The sequence below is a fragment of the Coturnix japonica genome, chromosome 1, assembly GCF_054131305.1.
Source record: "Coturnix japonica strain WE chromosome 1, WE-NBRP24, whole genome shotgun sequence".
Lineage (NCBI taxonomy): Eukaryota > Metazoa > Chordata > Aves > Galliformes > Phasianidae > Coturnix > Coturnix japonica.
In genome coordinates, this window is record NC_140663.1 from 50,377,631 (window position 1) to 50,398,266 (window position 20,636).

General features: G+C 39.5%; 1 protein-coding gene across 5 annotated transcripts in view; it reads right to left on the reverse strand.

The window, feature by feature from the left end:
• The window catches only part of LARGE1 (LARGE xylosyl- and glucuronyltransferase 1), a 278,743-nt gene that overhangs the window by 107,372 nt on the left and 150,735 nt on the right, over positions 1 to 20,636 (reverse strand). For all 5 annotated transcript variants that reach the window (XM_015863617.3, XM_085539589.1, XM_085539582.1 and 2 more), the window contains one exon: positions 6,199 to 6,370. In XM_015863617.3, the coding sequence (XP_015719103.2) occupies positions 6,199 to 6,370 (172 nt within the window). The remainder of the gene's footprint in view (positions 1 to 6,198; positions 6,371 to 20,636) is intronic.

A 20,636-nucleotide genomic window follows, 5' to 3' on the forward strand; every position in this document is an offset into this window, starting at 1 on the left:
AGAGATTCTGTCTCAGAACCATCTGTGGAAGCTTTAATGACTTACTGATTGTAAACGGAGAGACTGAACTACGGAACCTGCTTGGAAAAAACTTTGGGGTTCAAATCCCAGCTTCAGCCATAGGTGACAATGAAATTTCAATTTTAATCTTGGCAGCAATAGAGTATTTTATATCATCACAAGACCAGAATACCTATAAAAAGTGTAATCCTTGCAGAAGAACCTAGGACTGTGACAGGCACAGTTTATTAACACAGGGCTTCACTGGTAGAGCCAAATTCATGCACATTTAGACAGCACATGCTGGCTCTGCCTGACTCTCACTGGTGCTACCAGCATCTCACTTTCTGGCACACCAAATTCAAACACAAATTAAAAGTCATGCATGTATGTCATACTAAAACCTTACATGTAACAGTTCTTATAGTATCGTCACTACTGAACCACCTACGCACCTACTGGCACATTTTGGGGTGGGTGTGATTTTTTCATTTGCTCGTTTTCCCAAAGAACCTCAGAACTAACCTGAATGTAGACTGTTACCTCAGGCATTCTGCAGTGCAATATGCCAGAGCACTCCCTTGCTGAGTGGTTAAGAATTCTAGGTTTGGGATTGACAACATGCCAATCCTTCCTCAGCTGTGGGCACTTGATCCTGCACCAAAATCACTGTTGACCTTTTCTGGTATTTGTGATATATGTATGGATTTTTATCAATGTTTGAGCTCCTGACACAAAGCAAACACCGATTGCATGTTCTTCCTCATGCAAAATATGAATATAGGAATCGCAGTCTTTCTCTCAAGCTTGTTATTTCTCCTTTTTGGATGCCTTGGTAATGAAGGAAGGTGATTCTGCCTTTATGTCTTATTCAGCATTCCACAGAAGACTAATTTTCAGAGATCAACACTAATTGTAGTTTATATTCTCTGGATGATTTAATCTACAGGTAGAGTTATTTGGAATACACCAGTTAATTTCTATCCTGCTGTACTGTCTAAGCGTAATTAAAACATTCATTGTATTAGCCGTCTGGATTGTGAGACTAACATATTGTGGTAGGTCATCACTTCTCAATAAAGCCTCTGAGATACTGCACATACTTAGACATGGAATTCCATTTAATGAAGGGTTCTCAACACTTAACTACAGAGACTGTTCAGGTCTCACTTGTGGGCCTCATCTCTGTCTCATGTACAGTGATGGCCTAAGGGAACTGGGCAGATAGGAGAATGGTCACCTAAGACTAAGTAGAGCACAAAGATTGTTTCTTGCTATTCATATATTGCCAGGTGGCCAAGAAGGCCAAAGGCATCCTGTCTTATACCAGCATTAGTGCAGCCAGCAGGACCAGGGAGGTGACCATCCCTCTCTACTCAGCACTGGTGAGGCTGCACCTCCAGTGCTGTGTTCAGTTCTGGGCCCCTCACTGCTAGAAAGACATGGAGGCCCTGGAGCGTGTCCATAGAAGGGCTGCAGAGCTGTGAGGGGTCTGGAACACAAGTGTGATGGGGAGCAGCTGAGGGAAATGGGACTATTCAGTCTGAGAAGAAAAGGCTCAGGGGAGATCTTATCAGTCTCCACAATGACCTGAAAGGAGGTTGTGCTGAGGTGGGGATCAGCCTCTTCTTCCCAGGTAACAGTGATAAGACAAGAGGGGATGTCTCAAGTTGCACCAGGGAAGGTTCAGGTTGAATATTAGGAACAATTTCTTCCCAGAAGGAGCGGTGCTGTAGTGACACACGCTGCCAAGGGAAGTGGTGGAGTCACCATCTCAGGAGATGTTCCAGAAAAACATAAACATTGCATAGAGTGAGCGGCCACTGGTGGCAGGACTAGATGATCTTAGTGGTCCTTTCAACCTTGATCCTTAGTAGTTCAATGATTCTGTGGTATGTAAAGCACACATGATACATAGAGGCTGTGATCCTGTCTGGAACAGCAACCTGTAACAAATAACTATAATAACTGTAATAGTCAGATCCCAAATAAATTCACATAGATATTTAAAGTGAATGCTCTTGAGAACCCCTGTTAAGCAAGTAGTTAAAGTCAAAGTGAGAAGCTTAGAATAAAACAACCACGTTTCAATACCAAGAATCTGGGTAAGCAAGAATATCAAAACAATTATCTGATGTGGCCTTTAAAATAAGTTTAAGATTGATGGCAGAGAGCATGGCTTTGGACTGGCTCTTTTCTCCGAAGAATTCACACAATTTCTGCAATAAAAGTATATTGGTTACACTAATCCTTGCTGTCTGAAATACTCTGCAGCACTTCGTCTAAGAATGCATATGATCTACAGTCCCATTCTTCTGCCCTTAGGCTAGATGCTTTCTCAAGTGTAGAACTGCCAAAATCCCGCGAAAGATGAGTACAAAACCTAATCAGTGTCAACTAAGTCACAGAAAACATGCATGACAGGTTATCTTCACTAGACGGACTGCAGACTCACACCTTTGAAGTCAATATTTGGAGGTATATATATATATTTATATCTGTCCTAGAGAAACAGACTACTTATCTTTGGGAGAACGAGAGAGAATGATACTAAGGAAGAAATGTTCAAATCCCAGCTGAAAAGCTATATCTGACTCTTGAAGTAAGTTACTGGTTTCCAAAGACATATTTACACACTAAGACTGAAACTTGCGTTTGAAAGTAATAATTATACAATCTTTAGTAATTGCTGAAAGAAAGTTTAAAATGTCACATTGCTGAGAGACAATTTCAGAGCTCTGAGAGAGCTCTTCTGAAAAGAGGTGTGAATTTCTCCCTAAGCCTAAGGTTGCCACTTCAAAGAGGAGATTTTCAAATAAATTCACATATGTAGAGCCTTAATTTGTGCACAGGATAGTTGTACCATTTATTATAAGGGCATATGCAAAGAGCTTATCAGAAAAGGGCAGAAGAGCAGTAATTTACAAAGGAATTCTACTCAATTTTTTCCTTCTGCAGAGTGGATATAATAGTAGTTTTAACAACTAATATATTAAGCTTCTATGTAAGGGTCTGATCTTTTCTGCAGCCCTTGAAATGACTGAAAGAACCTTTGCAGAACAAGGACACTGGGTATTTTAAGTACTATTTAAAAATACACTGAGGGGCCCTTCTACACAGGAAATCATACCTGGCTAAATTGCAAGACAATCCTTAATGTGAAATTGGCTGACACTGGTAAGGACCCCCGGGTCATCTGATTCAACTTCTTTTCAATCAGAACCACTCGGAGCAGGGTGCCCAGGACAATGTCTAGAGGTTTTAAAGATCTCCAAAGAGGAGGACTCTACAGCATCTTTGCCATTGCTTTGTCATTCACACAGTAAAGACATTCTTCCTGGTGTTTAGATGGAACTTAGTTTCTTTCAAGTAGATGACAATCTGAGTTACTGGCCTCTTTGAGTCATTGTTTTCATTTGAGAAGTATTCTTGGGCACAGAAGTTGTCACAGAGTCTACATCCTTCTCCCATCTCTACCTGACTGCAGATCGGAGGAGGCTGTGCTGGACAATCCCGTGTGCTATCCTGCAGCAACCCACAGAATGGGGTTTCAATGACGTGAAAAATTCTTCTGTGTGCTCAAACAATACCCTGGTACAAGCAGTTTATTATTGCTAATTCAGGCCAACAGTTGGGTATTTGAACATTTCTAGAAGGAAACCTGTGGCTGTAAACTTGCCCTTTAATCTGGGGTCAAGGACAATGTCAGGTTCCTTTGGAGATTAGAACTTGGCTTCCCAAGAGTTCTGCATTTCTTTTAAGTGATATTTCAACAAACACACTGAATTGTCTCAAAGGAACCTTCATAATCATACTTGGTACTTCTGAAGGGAGAAACGAGGAGACGACTACATTTGTTTAAAACTAGACCCTTTATATGAATATTTGGGGCTAAAGACATGAGGCATTGCTAGGAAAAATAAAATGACACTGACAAGAAACTGAGAATCGCTTTGTGAGTTAAACCAGTCTTTTACTAAGTAGTAAAAGAACAGCAGCCCTCCAGACTATTTGCCCTTGTCTTCCACAATCCATTTCCACTGAATCTTTGCCTAATGCGACTGCACTTTATAAAATAAGCTGCACCACAAGCTTGGACTGAGACACTTTCTATTTCCCTCTTCCCTCCAGGATTTTGCATCACTTTTTTGGGCATACATGCTTTCCTGAGTCCTCTCCCACCCCGCTGAGCTCCCTGCTCTACGGGATTGTGCTATTAAGCCTTTATTTGTATGTGACCATCTGGGAGGTGAGCAGATGTAGACACTGAGCAATTTGTCGCTACATGTAAAACACTGTGGAGAAGCAGGTGGTCAGCAGGAATTAAGAAGACAAAGCAGACAACTTACAAAATCATACGTGTGTGACACGGGAGTGATAGGTATGTTATGAGTGCTGGCAGGTGCACGGGAATTCTGGCTCTGTGTGCGACTTAGAGCTTTCCACAGCTCTAATTAGCTGAATGACTGCCTAGATTTATAGAGATCCTCGACTTACACCTGCTTTTTTGGCTTTCAGCAATCATCCTTGTCCCTATTTCCATCTCTTTTTTTTCAGTCTTAGTCCTTCATTTGCTCCCCATTCCCTTCTTTACAAGTTTGGCTTGTATGCTTATTTTCTTACCTCATTAAAAAGAGAGGCCTTCATTGAAAGTAGGGCAGAAAACATAAGCAAGGAGAGGATCTGTCTAATTTCAATTCATACATGCCATGAAACAGGCCATGTTCATACACTTCTCTTTACCTGCTAGAGAATGTGCATACACTATATTGAGTGAAGTATTACTATTAATGGGACAATAGTATACAGCGAGACAGTGCAATAGCACAGCATCACTCACTGTGCATACATTTACAAAAAAGATGTGGTTGTTAAGGTACATGTTTATATGAAATTCCAGTTTCATTGTAGGGAAAGGCTTTGTGAAGAGGTCTGAACACGAGGTCCTGAGCAGGTCTCCTCAAGAAGAGGATAATCTTTATATTCCTTAATGAAGAAAGCTCATGTATGGTTCAGTGAAGCAAGCGGATGAGTGCTTCAGGTTTGGATATTGATATTTCCAGAAAATGGAAAGGAAAAAAAATGCACTGAGAAGTTAGCGCTCAAACTGAGTGCTTGATGGTAGAGCCGAAGATAATTGCTACTGCCTGTTAGCTGGGTACAGGGAAAGGCAAAAATGCATTCTAGGTTTCAGTGCCGGTTAAGTAGATTGAATGCACTCTCTTTTCTGTCGCCTTTGTAAATGAATGGCTTATTTTGGTTTCTGTAAATAAATTCTCCCATTCGCTTAGACTGACTTTTATCTGAGGTGATTTAAAGAGAACTGACGAACATCAAGGCTGAACTTCCATGGGGCTGTGAGCCATCAAAGTAGGACAATGGAATGCCTCTGCATGTACCAGCTCTCCAGTACTTATTGCGAGGGCAAGAGAAATGCAGGGCATGCCTCTGACCCTGAAGAGCGGGCAACACACAAGTCTGAGAGAATTAATTAGGTGGTTTTAGCCATGTGCTAGCCAGGAAAGAACTCTGGTTTGTGACAAGGAAGCAGGGAGCCTTTCTGTCACCGTTTTATTGTACAGTTACTCTAACAGTGTCCCTTCTTTGTCAGACTATGAAGGATGTTTTTTCGGAGCAGGAGGATATGGGGAAGGAAGCTACATTAGGTGAACACATCCAGGTGAACACATCCAGATGCCTCTATCAACTCTTTAAGCAGGAGGAAACAGTAACTCATTTCTACTCAGATGTATACATTTGCCTCCTCCACCCTCCTCCTCAGTTTGAACATGATCCAAGCTTCATTCACGGTCAGTGGCTCCACAGAAGAGTTACATGAAAAACAAGTGTTAATTAGTTTTTATTAATAAGAAGTAATATTAAACCAGTGCTCCCAAGTATTGAATACAAACAGGGGTTGAATGTTACTTCAGTAAAGCATGTTCATAATTGTAAAAATCTTGCCTGCTCCAAATAATTGGATCAATAGAACAAACTACACAATCTACACAAAGTGTTGTCCATCATTCTGTGTGAAACATCGTTGAGGAAAGAGTTCACAAATGGAACAACTACACTGAAAGAATGAAAACATCCAGTGTAACTCAGATTGCCCTTTACCTCTACCTCCCCACTCTGCTGTCTGCTTTACCACTGTCCCTCCTCCACAAATAAAAAGTAAAACCATCATTGGAATACCTTTGAACTTGTGAAAGACGGCCCACAGCTCAGCAATGTCAGTGGCAAAAGTTATGTCTGTGTCCAGGACAATCACTCGCTCAAGATTGGAAGGCAGAGTCTTAGTCAGAACCAACTTCATCAGTCCGTAAATCCCCGAGTAGTGTTTGTTGGGGATCCATGATACTTCCGACTAACAGGAAAAGGGAAATGGGAGAGAGAAAGAAAAAAAAAAAAAACTTAATTAGATACATACTCTCTTTCTGACTCTTGTTTCTTGAAACAGCGGAAGATATCTGAGTATCAGCAATACGGAACCAACTAAAAATGTTGTTTCCAAATAAACATCAGAAGTTCCGAAATACGCTGAAGTTTCTGAGCGCTGGAACAAAAAAGTCCATTGAGGCAACTTCGTAATACAATACAACTAAAATCAGGTGAGTCTTTCCACCATAGAACATGACATAGAAGTTCAGAGATATCCACATACCCTGACAAAAGTGAAGTATACCTTTAATCCAACACTCCATGTGCGTTTTACATTACTTTCTTTTTCAAGCGGGAAAAAAAAAAGTTTTTGTTTGCTCTTCCCAGAATTTTCTGACTGTGAAGTAGAACAATTTTTCTTTTTCCCCCTTTTCTTTATTACAGATTTATAGGTCAGAATTTTAAAATGCCACTCATTTGGAACAATGGGCCAGAAAATTGCAAAACGTTTTCTTTGCTGACAGCTCAAATTTTCCTTAGACCTTACACCCTTAACTTATAACTGCTGACATCACACAGACATGCTCGAAGGCAGAGAAGATTTGTAGCCATATATTTTGGTTTTTTTATATATGAATGGGACAAAGCTAAACATTTGTACTTCTTCCACAAGGGCTAAACAAAGCATTTTTACAGCTTCCAAAGTTAGTCAGGAGGCTTTCCATGTCTCACTGTGCTACTGGCACAAGATTGTTCCACGAGCTACCCTTCACTTTCCTCTTATGAGCTCAAGTTCTCGAATACCAGAAGTCATCACTGAAAAGTGGGATATAAAAGTTTTTGAAAAGCTCCTCGCTTAATGTTCTAAAAGGAATGCACTGAAATTCTCAGATGTTTACTAAGTTTTCTTTGGACTGGTGCTCCCATTAACTCCCATTAGTGTTTTGAATTTCAGCAGCCTAAGTGAGAAAGGTTTCAGGACTTGGCCTGGAATATTATACTTTAGAGAAGGTTGGTGGAAGCCCAGTGCATTCATAAAACTCTGAAGTTTGATTATGTTGTTCAAATGTCTCATATCAGTTTATTGGCACTGTAAAATTTATTACGCGAAAGAGCTTTCACACATAAGAAGTCACTTCCTCCAAAATCTTTCAAGAAAACCTTCCTGTAACAGAAACGATTCCTACACTTTATTGGATTGGATTGGAAGTTGGAAGAGTGGTTAAAGAAAAGCTAATAATAGCTACTTAAAGTGCCTTTCCTTCTGTATATAAAGTAACAAGGCTTCTATCAGTGTAAGCTGACCTTCTCTTTTCACTCTAAAAAAAAACCACAACTCCTGTATTCTCACAGTCCATGTATTAGGGCAGATCTTTCCCTCTCTAAGTTAATTAAAAGACTGAAGATACCAGAACAAACCTTTACAGAGAGAAGTTAAATTTTAAGGGGAAAGGCAGGAAAATCAGATTATCTTAAAGCAACTTCCAAGGTGTGAAGTTGTTTGTTTGTTTGTTGTTTGTTGTTGGTTTTTGCATTTTATTTTTTCAAAACATCTAATCCTGGATATCAATGAGTGCATTCACTTGCCTGCACATACAGTTTGCATATAATCATCTGTTCACACTACCTTGCTGGCACTGTCACCTAAACAAGTGGTTGTGCTACATACTTGTGCTCTCCTCTGTAAGATTTGTACTGCTGAATGCCAGAATTAGTAGAAGCAAGTGAATGGGCAAAACTGAAAGTGCTCTGATAGAAACCACTATGTAATAAATAAATAAATTCAAGAGTGAAGCAACACACAAAATGGTTTCATTTATGAAGCCATCATTCTTATTTCATTCTTGCTTGCTTGTTCTCTCCGTAATTTGTATGGTGCTTAGAAGAGAAATCTAATTTGTCTTCCTGAAATACTCTACTACTTAGTCTCTAAGCATACACACACGAATCTCCATACTCTCTAGAACTGTTTTCTATGTGTGACAAAGAGAATTTCAAACCCAGGCCCTCAAAACTCCAGGTATTTGTGATCCCATTTCTCCCACACGATGTCCCAAAGAACTGACCAGCACACCAACATGCCAGCAAAGCAGTATTTATCTTGGATCCCCAACCTCTGCACATCATCTGGAATCTGTCACCTTACATAGCTGTGCTATACCAGCCTTGGGGATCAGCTCTCTAGTCATACTGACATAATGCAGGAGTTAATGTAATTTTAGAGACCGGAGCTTGCTTTTAGTGTTATCCATTCCCGTGTTATTAATTTTGGATGGCATGTCCCTCATTTAATTAGTCCAAATGCAATACTGCTCCAGAATGACTTCTAATATGTTTATGCAAATGAGCCTAATATGGCAGGGGCTCAGATGTCTCCTGCATAGCCTGAGACAAGCAGAAAACGAAAAAGGCAGCTGGAAAAGAGTCACCTTCAGGAGCCATTACTTCCTTTTCCCTCAAGATTCCCAAAACATCATCAAAACAGCAGGATTGCCACCCCGAAGCCTGTTACTTGAAACAATTGCATCTGAAAATGAAAAGGAGCGGTCTCTGTTCCAAGTGGTCCACAGTGTTTGATTTGAGCCTCTGTTGAAGCTTAAACTGTCAGCTGGTTTGACTTACCTGAAATTTTCTCTCCTCCTGATGTAGTGTTGGCTAACACATAAGCAGGGTCTAATTTGATCCCTGAATAATTTCCTGGTGGAATTACTAATCATGAATAATGTAACCGTGCCAAATGCACGCCAAGAAAAACTCTTTACTCTACACAACAGCACTGTGAAGGCTCATTCTCTGTGTGTATCACACATAGCCTTGTTTAAAAATACAATAAATTATAAGAACACTATGATTGAATAGATATTCAGTAATCAAGTGCCAGTTTGGAATAGTTAAGTTGGTGTAGGCACAAATGCCTGTGAAACCATGCAACCACTAAGCTGCCATTTCCTTTATGTAAAAGTTATCCCAGTATTTTCTGTAGGACTTAATCTATTTTTTCTTTAGCCTAGTTAAAATGACCCATACAGGGATGTTTGTGAATCATTTGCTTTACAATTTGCATCAGAGTGGCTGAGAACTAATGTTCTTAGAGGGTATGGAAGGAACAGAAAAAAATATACATACATATAGTTAGTAAAAGAGTAAACTGACACAAAATTGCATGACATACTTTTCCATTTGTGTAGTTCTCACTTCAGGAGAAATAACATAGTCTGCATTTTTATCTCAGATCTCTAGCTCTCAAAATCTGCATTTTAGTTCATGAGAGGAGAGTGAAAAGAAGCGTTTAGCTGGTGTTGACAGTGATTCTTTTTTTCTGTTAGTAAGGTAAGTTAAAAAGTATCTTTCTAGAGATCTTTCATCAGAATGGATGATCTTGGAGGTCTTTTCCAACCTTGGTGATACTATGATTCTACTATTTCTATTTTTATTGCCTCATCCCTAGAGGCACTGAAGGCCATGTTGGATGGGACCCTGATCTGGTGGGCAGCAGTCTTGCCCACAGGAGTTGGAACGAAGGTGGGCTTTAAGGTCCATTCCAACCCCAGCCCTTCTACGATTCTATGATTACTGAAGAGCAAAAACAAACTATCTACATTATTCAGTTCTTCTGGTTAGAAATACAGGAAGTATATGCTCAAGTGTATGCTATACATAACTGATTACCTTGGTAAATAGGAGAGAAGTGGCAACAACAGCCTCCATGCACAGTTGTACTTTGCCAACACAGTCTTCCCTAACTAACTGCACAGATCATCTCTAGGAAAAGCTGAACGAAACACTGTGGCTGTGGTCAGCCCAATTCAGCTTTCTCACAGTTGCTCTGGCTGTGCATGAAACGCTACTGTAGAGGTATCACTTTAAGGAAAGTAGTCTAATGCAAACAGCTTAAAAACAAAATCAAGCTCCCTGTTACTGCTACTGAGAGAGGGAAAAGCAGTAACTTTTCTGAATAAACTGTATAGCAATTGCATGCCAAGGCTTTAGGAAGCTATGAAGGGGATGGAAGCTGGTAGACTGAGCAGACAGCAGCGTGGAAAACACTACCCATATGAATCCAGCTATCTACCCATTTAATATGGCTATCATTCTTTTTCACAGAACTATCATTAATAGCAAACCTGTTTCTCTGAGTGGTTATGGCCAATTCAGAGCCCATCCCTGTACTCACTGAGTTAGGGTTCTTTGCTCTCATTTAGTAAGAGCTGTCACCTGATCAAAAGATCAGGATATGGATGAGGAAGATAGCTTGGAAAGTTGAGTGTCAAAAGTATGGTGCAGGGGTTGGTGGCAGTCATGAACATGAAAGTCAAAAAGAGGGTAAGTGCTCTGATTATGTGAGGACAAAAGTATACCCTGAAGTTCTGTGCCAGCACGGGGCACAGTTTTGTATTTGCTAAAAGCCCGATCAATTAAATTCAAACACCTTACATTCCTCTTTATACGTCATGCTTCTCAAAGGTCCTCAGACTTACAGGCTGAGGTGTTTCATTTTCGAGTATGATTTTTCTGCCATCATCCTTCTCCTTGCTATGGTAATAAAATTAGGATAAGAGCAATAATGTGAAGTACAAGAAAAGAGACAATGTATTAGAAGCCTTACCCTAGTGCTGGGTTATAAATATATATACAGATCACAACACAGAACAGTAGCAAACACAGAAGATATTCTGAGGGACTGTACAAGTTCCTCTCATCACTTAAACTCTTAAGTACTAGAGTTGACAGAAAACCTAACAATCTGGTTTGCTATGTTCTGCTTGGACTGGAAGGAGATACATAATAAAACACTCAGAGAATTAGCTAACCAATCACACAAATATGACCCTGCATTTCCTTTGCAAATGCAGCCTTTCTCCAGCTAACCAAACCTGACTACCTCCCTACCTGACTTTTCTGATTGAATGGGCTGTAGTTTTCACACCTTCCTTTTGTCTGTTCAGTAACATACTTTTCCCATTTTCTTATCAAAACTCCTCCCTATCTGAAAGAATATAGCACTGCAGCACCCCCTGAGCTACAGAAAATGCTTCCTGTTCAGTGTGATAAGATAGGAGAAGTTTGGCTGATGAACTGTTTTCCCTGGCAGCATGTCCTTAAACTCTTTACACTGTAAAAATGCAACCTTCAATACTGCACTGATTTCCTCACTAAATTCACAGCATTTTCCTTGATATGCTTGGGGGGGAAAAAAAAGAAAGGAAAAAAAAATCAAAATAATCCTCCACTGCACATAATACCGTCATCTCCTCTCCAAGTAAAAGATACTCTTTCTTGTTCAGATGAATTTACAAAAGCACCACTAAGGCAAGAATCCTGCAAGAATCCAAAGATCTTATTGGTGGGGTTCATGCCCACAGGCAGCAGTTGCCACTTGCATGTACCCCTCTCAGAGATGGATTAAGAAATGGGATCATTAGATTTGGAGAAGATCTCTAAGATCATCTAGTACAACTGTCCCCACCATGCTCACTGACCACATCCCTCAGTGCCACATCCACACGGTTCTGGAACACCTCCAGGGACAGTGACTGCATCACCTCCCTGGGCAGCCTGTGCCACTGCAGCACCGCTCCTTCCGGGAAGAAATTTTTCCTAGTATTCAGCTCAAGACCAAACAGATCCAAAATCCATCCACCACCACAACATAACCGCTAGATTCCCATTGCTGAAGGAGGAAGGAGGTGGAAAACAAAAGGTCAGGGTAAGTTGCAATCTGTATGCAGTTCTACCTCCCTAGAACTTTCATGCCAGGTTTTGCTATAAACAAGATCTTAAATCTAGAAATTATTGATTCAAATGTAGAGAAAAGCAAATTTAGACCCTGTGGTGAATGACCTGATGGAAACCTGAATTTCCAAAGTATTCATCATCCACTTGTACTCACAAACTTAAACAAAGGAACATATTCCCGAAGATTCCTGAAGGTGATAAACTAACTTCAGGATCTGAAAAATGACAAACAAAGTAGAAGAGACAGAAACTTCCATGTCAAGGTATAATCAAAAAGAGAGTTTTAGATTTGCACAAGTTTTCTGAATTCTGTCCGACAGTGACCTGAAAACTTGTACCAAAACGGGCAAGAACGTAAAACTAGAGGGCTCTCTGTGAAATAAGACCAACCAAATTCTTTGGTCATTCCTTCAGACAGTCTTTATAAATAGTCCAGGTACTGGAAAAACCCATGGAAATTCTGTTCATGGAATGTATGATGTTCATGTAATAGTAACAAGTTATTTTCCTCAGATTGGATAAATTACTTCCTAGACACAGTTGACAGCTTGTTTGCATAGCTTTTTCATTACTCTTTTAGTGCTTTGCTGCTCCTATGAATGCCAGAGGTAGTGAGATGAAAATGCTGTTTTTAAAGCAGGTGAATTCTACTTAAAACAAAACCAGAAGAACTGTGGCTTTCAGGTAGTTTCTCAGCTGGAGGAAAATACTGTCACTATTTAATGACCATCACCTTACTACATTTATTTTGCAACACAAAGCAGAAAAAGACAGGGAAAATAAACAAACTCGTATTGCTGGCACAGAGCGGGAACTTTTCTTGATGTGCACTATTTTTCTTCACTGTTTTTCAGTTTCATACACATAGAACTTCATCCAGCTGTAAAGTTTTCCCACTGCGCTTCTCACAGTCATGAAAACAGTCACAACTCCAGCAGCTTGAGCACAGATCAGGATTAGTTTGGTGATATTCTTTTCCATTTCATGGTGGCTGTGCTGCACACCTAAACCCACGTGGCTGATCCCCATTCTCCCTCAAATGCTTTAGCAGAATAAGATGAAACACATTGCTACTGAGACCACATTGACTCAATCTTAAAAAGAATATCAGCAGGTTAAAAATGAACATGGCTAACATTCATGTCTTCATTATCACACTGCTTTTAACAGGTAATTAAAAAAAAAGGAATCAAAAGAGAGGGGTCCATTCTGAACAAGCAGAGAGCCCAGGAGGAAGAAAGTGATCATCACCTGAAAGCTGCCACCAGAGACACACCAGAAGGATCCTATTTGCATGTCACCATGGGGGTGGGGAGGGCAATAACAGGAAAAAAATAATCCAAACCTTTGCTGCTTCTTTGTCACTCATCCAACCAACATTAACAGAAGAGCTTGATTCCTGACTTAAACAAAAACAGACTATTCCCCTAATGTTTGCTGGGGAACACACAACTTGAACCTGGAGTTTAATTTTTCCTAGGTGATTCACAGGTTTCTATTGGGCTGATAGCCCACACCCCTCTAACAGGTCCTTACTATTTATATGAATGGTTGTCAAGGATACCAGGAACCCAGCAAAGCTGTGTAACTTTTCTAGATTTAGAATTTCTTGTGCCCGAGTACTTAACAAAAATAATGTTAATTCACACTGAGAAACAACTGCAAGGAGATGAGAATTTATATGTTTTTTGTCAAAATTATTTTTCTATTCCTGCAGGCCTTGACTGCTGTTGTTCTTACTCATCACAGAAGCACTGGTGACTTTAATAGAATTCTGCCTCATCTTTTGCTTTATGAACAGATGATATCTTCCACACATACGTGCAACAAGTCTGGATACAAATAGCAGTGAGCGAAAAGGTTGCGATTGAAATAGATGATTATCTGAACCTCTGGGTCCTGGATAATGTAGAGCAAATGCAGAAATCATGGAGCAAGTCACAACTGGAAAATAAGATTAGATATTAAAAAGGCAGAACAAATAAAACCTCCCAAATCAGCATTAGCATACAGCAAAGCAAAATAACTGCAAATTAATTCTCATCTCTGTAGCGAAGTGTGTAACACAGTCTGATGTTGGTGCTCGTTTTTCCTTTTTTTTTTTTTTAAACCTTTCTTTCCAAACCTATCACCAATATATACATATATAAAGGGCAGATATAAGTGGGAAAAACCTGATTTAAAGATGCTAATTCAAAGCATCTTAATAACAAAATTAACCGCAGATGCCAAGAGTTAAGCCATGTTCTGTGTTTGGAACAAGCCTACTTTATATGGATGAAACTGCGGACTGTTATATAAAGCAAAATGGACAATTTTTTGCCTCTGCTGTTAGAGGACAAGACATCATCTATACATCTTCTTCAGAAAAGAAATGACCAAAGAGTCATTGATCTTTCTGGAATATTTCCCTCCTTTTAGGCCTTTGACTGGCTTTCCTCCAGCAGGTTTCCATCTCTCTCTCACTGCTTAACCCCACCAAACTCAAAAGAACAATTTATATCTGACTATAAATCAGTCCTTTTCTTTACACTCATTGTGGGGCATTTTTAATTCTCTCCACTCTTTCTTGCTATCTCCAAATTGCTGAAAGTTCTCTTTGTTTTTCTCCGTTCTTTTCCAAGATGAAAGTGGAGAGCAGAAAGGACAAGACTGGACAGTCTTAGTTCATGATGCTTCCTGTTGCTTTGAGCACTTTGGCCTCAACTCAGTTGTTTTCTCATTGTGATAGTCAAGGGTGAAGGACCAACAAGTGTCAGAGCATCCCAAGAAAAGTAAGTGAGAATAAACCAAACACCTTCTTTTGACTCTTACTTCCCTTGTATTGATAACAGTGCAAGTATTCCCTACAAAATACGGCCTTTTTTTTTTTTTCTTTCCTCTTCTGTTTTATTTTCCCCTTCCTGTCAGTGAATGAGTGAAAAGAAAGAGATGTAGATTGGGTTAGATAAAATGGCAAGAAGCCAGAACTTTCTTCTAAAAGTTGAGTGACAGGTAGACACAGCTAGAATTTGGCCAACAGTCAAAAGCAAATACAGAAAGATAAGAAAGATCAGTAGGACCCTTTAATTGCTAGTGAACTCAATCAACGAGCTCTTTGTACTAATTCATCAGGGAACATATAAATTCATGAAAATTTTGTTGATGCCAGCCTTTTAATTTTAGTAACTATGCAAATACATGCACATTAGCAGCAGACATTATGTGTTATGTGTTCTGGCAAATTTCCATGCAGCTCTTGGGGTTAAAGTCCAGAGGCATCCAATCTGTAGCGCGCATGACAGCGTGGTATTAAACAGGTGTCATTAAGATGCACTGGTCAGAATAAAAAGCAATGCCATCTCCTGAATAAACACATTATGATGGACAAACAATAGCCTCTCCTCGATGACAAAAATATAGGAAGTGGAGTTTTTTCCCTATAAGACTGGACAAGAGTACGTTTCTAGGGTGATAAAAGGAGACAGCAAAATAGGTGCATTGTTTGTTATTACCTAGCAATATCTGCTAGGAGATGGTAGATCTAAAATATTATCACATGCAGAAAACCCAAATGTTTTGGAAAGAATTTTTCACCCTGCTAAGACTGAAAAAAATCTAGTCTTGTTTGTATCTAATAAAAAACAGAAGGTACCTCAATGCAGAAGTGAGAATTGCAGAAGAGCTGTGGAAGGCATGTGGGACTACAGCTCAAAGATCCTAATATGATGTCAAAATATGACATATCAATGAAAAAAACCAGGATTCACTCCTCTGCTCAGAACGAAGCCACTAGCTATTATTCAGAATCTCTTCAGGAAAATCAGTGCTCCACAGAGATAAACTTCTACATTTTCTACCTACAGATTAGAAATGGGGGGAACTCAAATAAGCTTAAATAACAGAAGCTGAAAATGCTTCAACAAAAAAGAGTCTGGTTAGTAGGTGGAACACACATTTTTCTGGTTAGATAAACAACACATTCCACTAAGAATTATTAGTTCTCTTATTTTCAGCAAAAGCAAAGAATTAGCAGGAAAACAAATAGTCTTCCATCCTGCAGGGCTGGAGGCCAGGCAAGTGTGAACTTCTTGTATAACAATTATTGCTGGAAGAAAATAAAAATTACATGAAATTATGCTCTTTTCTCCAATGGTAAATATTACAATAGATGAAAACTATAAAAACTCCTGGAAATTAAAAAGTTCCTGGAATGCATCTGGGATAAAAAGGATAATAAAAAATAAAACATATTACCATTGTGAACAAGCAATACTAACAATAACCTTGTACCAGAAGCACTACAGCAACAGAGAGAAAAAATAGTGTTTCTTTTCTTTGTTAATAGAAAGGCATAAGGTATCTCTTATACAGTACAGAATTAACTAGAGATGAACTATGAAGAAAATAAAGATACAGTTGGGAAAGCTGGGCTCTTTCAAAGCAAGAAATACGAAACTTGATGTTCATAACACCAACATAGCTTCTTGCCTATGTTCTGGTTAAATACCGGTCAAGATTACAGAGAATTTGTATGAGTGACATTCTAAGGGTGTGTCTGTGTAGCAGACATCTCTCTCTTACTTTTCTTGAAACTTCTGGTTTGTAGACTAAGCCACTGGTGTCACCCAATCTCCATATAATCTTGTAGCTTCACCTTAAGGACTATCAGATGCAGTCAGATAGACTGGTGAACACAGATCCTAAATGGCTGATTAAAACCATATAGCTGGATGCATTTCATGAAGGCTTTCATCTGCGTTAGATAAAAAGCTGTGGAATCCATTCGACCTTGAAAAGGCTCAAACCTGATGAAATGGATCGGCATACAAGAAAATTATCAGGAGATCAAAACAATACTGAGTTTCCATCCTTGTTGCTGAAAGGGTGAGACAATCACCCTCAACAGAACTCTGGAAAGGTGAAGTCAGTTTGATCTGAAAAGTGTTCTCTTCACTAATAGAAATCAGATTTCACAATTTAGGAATTCAGTTGTTTTCATATCAAGTTGACTGAAAAAGATGTATCATCGGTGGCATATAATTACTAGCCTTACTATAAATTCCCCCTTTGAAGCAGATACTCAAACATTAAATTAGACTGAATGCCCTTACCTAGGCTGAGATGGTCACAGAAGAACTATGAGAAAAGCAACTTCACTAAATGCTGGCGCAATGTCAGACTCGGCATGGCTTGTAATTAGCAGAGTTGGGAAAAAGTGTTGTATACCATTTTCCACCACAAGAACTAACTATTTAGCCATAGACCTTCAGAATACTTTTTGCCTATGCTATCTGCCCAGCAGAGATGAGCTTGCCTCATCAGTCCTATCAGTAATCCCTAGACGAGGAGGTATGGTGAAGAGCCATTATGATGTAAGACTACACTCATTATACATATCTTCCCAAGTCTTCATCTGCTAGCGTCACAAAAAAAGATTGTCCTTGAATACAGGATGACCACTATCTAGCAAGTACAAGGAATATGCAACCTATACCTGTATCCAAATGAAAACGTTCAACAAATTTCCCACGGTAGGAAAAAAGTGAGGTTGGAATAGCAAAATGCCTTCATCCCTCATAGAAGGATGATACAGTTCTGCAAAAGCAGTTGATGTAATGGAGATGTATAGAACAAACAATAGTTGCAGCAGTCAGCTCGAGGCATGTTGTGGTTTTAAATTTCTTTCTCTACCAGGACACATGGGATAATTTTTGTAAAACTGGATCATCTTTGGAAAATCTCTCATGCAGTTATTTTTCTTTTCTCATGCCCTGCTAAAACAGCTTTCCCTGGAGGTTCAGCACACATTGCCGAAATAAGAATGACATTACAGAAGCTGAATGCCGCACAGGAATCCTTGCTATCAAAATGTCACTGAGGAGTCAGCTACTATGATACAAACGTGGGTGATGGCAGCGGAAGAGCATTGGCTCCTTATTCCTCAATTCACATATGTTATGCAGAACAGAGTGGCTTCCTTGTGGTTGTAGTACATAGTGACACAGGGAAGAATCTTGCTTTTCCCTAGTATCAAGAAAAGGTGGAGCTCCAAAGGAGCCCACAATAGTTAGAAATAAGTTATAAAATTTACCAAGAACTCCACTGTTTTCAAAACACTAACATCAGCACGAAAACTAGGTTTTGCTTTGGAACATCCAGTTTAAATTCATAATTCATCCCAATATGAGCAAAGCACTAACACAACACAGTAGGTTGGCAGGGTCCTTTGAATAAGGCCCATGAAATACTGCACCAATTTGTATCATACTGGGCTCCATTCCAGTACACCAGTTCCTTACAGTTCCAAGTCCTACAAGAACTGACAAGACAGGTAAATCCTAGGAGAAATTACACAGAAAACTTCTGCATTAAACTTTTTGACTTTTGCTGTGTTGCCTCCCTCTGGAGGCAAAGTCAGAGATGAGACTGATCTGACCACTTTATAAAGGTTCCTCTGTGCAAGGGATGTTATGTTAACTCTACTCATTTCCTCTCAGTCAGTCCTGCCTTGATGCAAGAGAATATCTCAGCTTACCATAACCTGCTCAGTTAAGATCCAGTCATTGGTACTGAAGGTGGATGAAGGAAGAGTAACACCACCCAATTCTTTGCATGTCAGAACCACAAGCATATTTTGTCACCTGAGATTTTAGGTCTTTTGTGTTCACTATGTTCATTAGCAAATGCACAAAGTGAGTTTTTATGTGGAAATCCAGGTCTAAAACTAACTCATGCAAGTTATGAAACTCTGTACAGTATTTGGCTGTAGGTTTTTCTTTTGAATATCTTAAATTTGTATTTTCTCTTTATTTTTAAACTCTACTGTGGTTTAACTTGGCAGGCAGCTCAGGACCACGTAGTTGTTTGCTCGCCACCTCCCCCAGTGGGATGTGGGGGAGAATTGAAAAGGTAAACGTGTGAGAACTCTTGAGTTAAGGACAGTTTAATAAGAAAGAAAACAACAGCAACAAAGAAAATAAAAACAATTAAAACAATCACAACAAAAAGCAACTGATGCACCATACAATTACTCACCACCAGTGGACCAGTACCCACCCAGTCCCTGAGCAACAGCAGCTCCCCACAGCCAGCTCCCCTCAGTTTTATTATTCAGTATGATGTCATTTGGTCTGGGATGTTCCCTCAGCCAGCTTAGCTCATCTGTCTTGGTTCTGTCCCCTCCCAGCTGCTTGTGCATCCCCAGGCTCCCCACTGGCAGGGCAGCACAACAAGCTGAAAAGGTCCTGGCTTTGTGCAAGCACTGCTCAGCAATAACTGAAATGCTGTTATGTTAACACTGTTCTCATCCTAACAAAGCACCATACCAGCTACTGTGAAAAAAAATATCAATACCCCAACTGAAACCAGGATAAATATTCTTGGAAGAGAAAGGCTGGGAAAAATCAGCAATTCACGGCTATGATTTCACTGACATGTACCATTGACCAGCTTACAGAAAGGCCCAATATTAGTGAAATGCAAACCTGACAATATTTGACCAAAAACACAGTTATGTAAAAACACTTTCATTGAATACCTACTACTATGTAAATGAATACAAACATAAACAGGTGCTGTGTTTCATGTCCTGTATTGCATTAATAACAATTAGGTCTCGCATGTGAAGTGGAAAAGAAAATTAATGTATGTTTGCTTTATAACTTTGTGTGTCTGCCTCTGGTGCATAAATGAACTACTAACAGATAAAAAATTATGCATTGCCCTTAAGCCCTATGCAAATATAGTTTAAGTCTTCTAGTTAGTGATAGCTAGCAGCCAGTCACTAGTCCTGTGAATATAAACTGTTATAGCTGACTGCTTCTGCAACTACATTTGCTTGAATGTGTTTCCAAAATTGATATGTGGCAGTGTTTGATACTCACAGCTCCACCAATACTATTACTCTTTGGAAAAGCTTTCACTGATAACAAAAAATGCAATGCCATTTGATTTGCTATTTATGTCACCTATTGGACTAAGAACAGAAAACAGGTTAAAATAAAAAGGTTAACTACTGATCAGGATCTTGGTAACTTTTGCATGGATAATCCAGTTTACTGAATAAGACATTATAGGCTGCAGTTTGGATGGTGAAGGGATTCTCCATTATAAGGGTCCCTGCAAGCGCATCTTAGTTGGACTGGGTAAGACTCCCTAAAAAACTTGGTTCTGTCCAATGATTATGACCCAGCTGGTCTGTGGTCCCAGATGAGCACTCTAGCACACGCATGATCCATCACTATAGATCTCCTTAAACCACCTGCAAAACATTTCCAATATACAAAAGACTGTTCTACTCGATCATTTCTACATTTGTAAGAGCTGTTTCGATTGAATAATTACAAGTGTTTTGCTCTTGTACAATTGATTAATTTTGCAGCAAGAACTTCCTGGGAATTTCTGGGTCCACCAGATTTTCCGTTCAGGATGTTAATCAACACGTTTAAGCATACAAATTGGTGTAGGCACAGCAGGGACTGCCTGGGGAATCTCAAGAACTGTCTGAAATTCCCACTGGGAGAGCTCCTGTAACA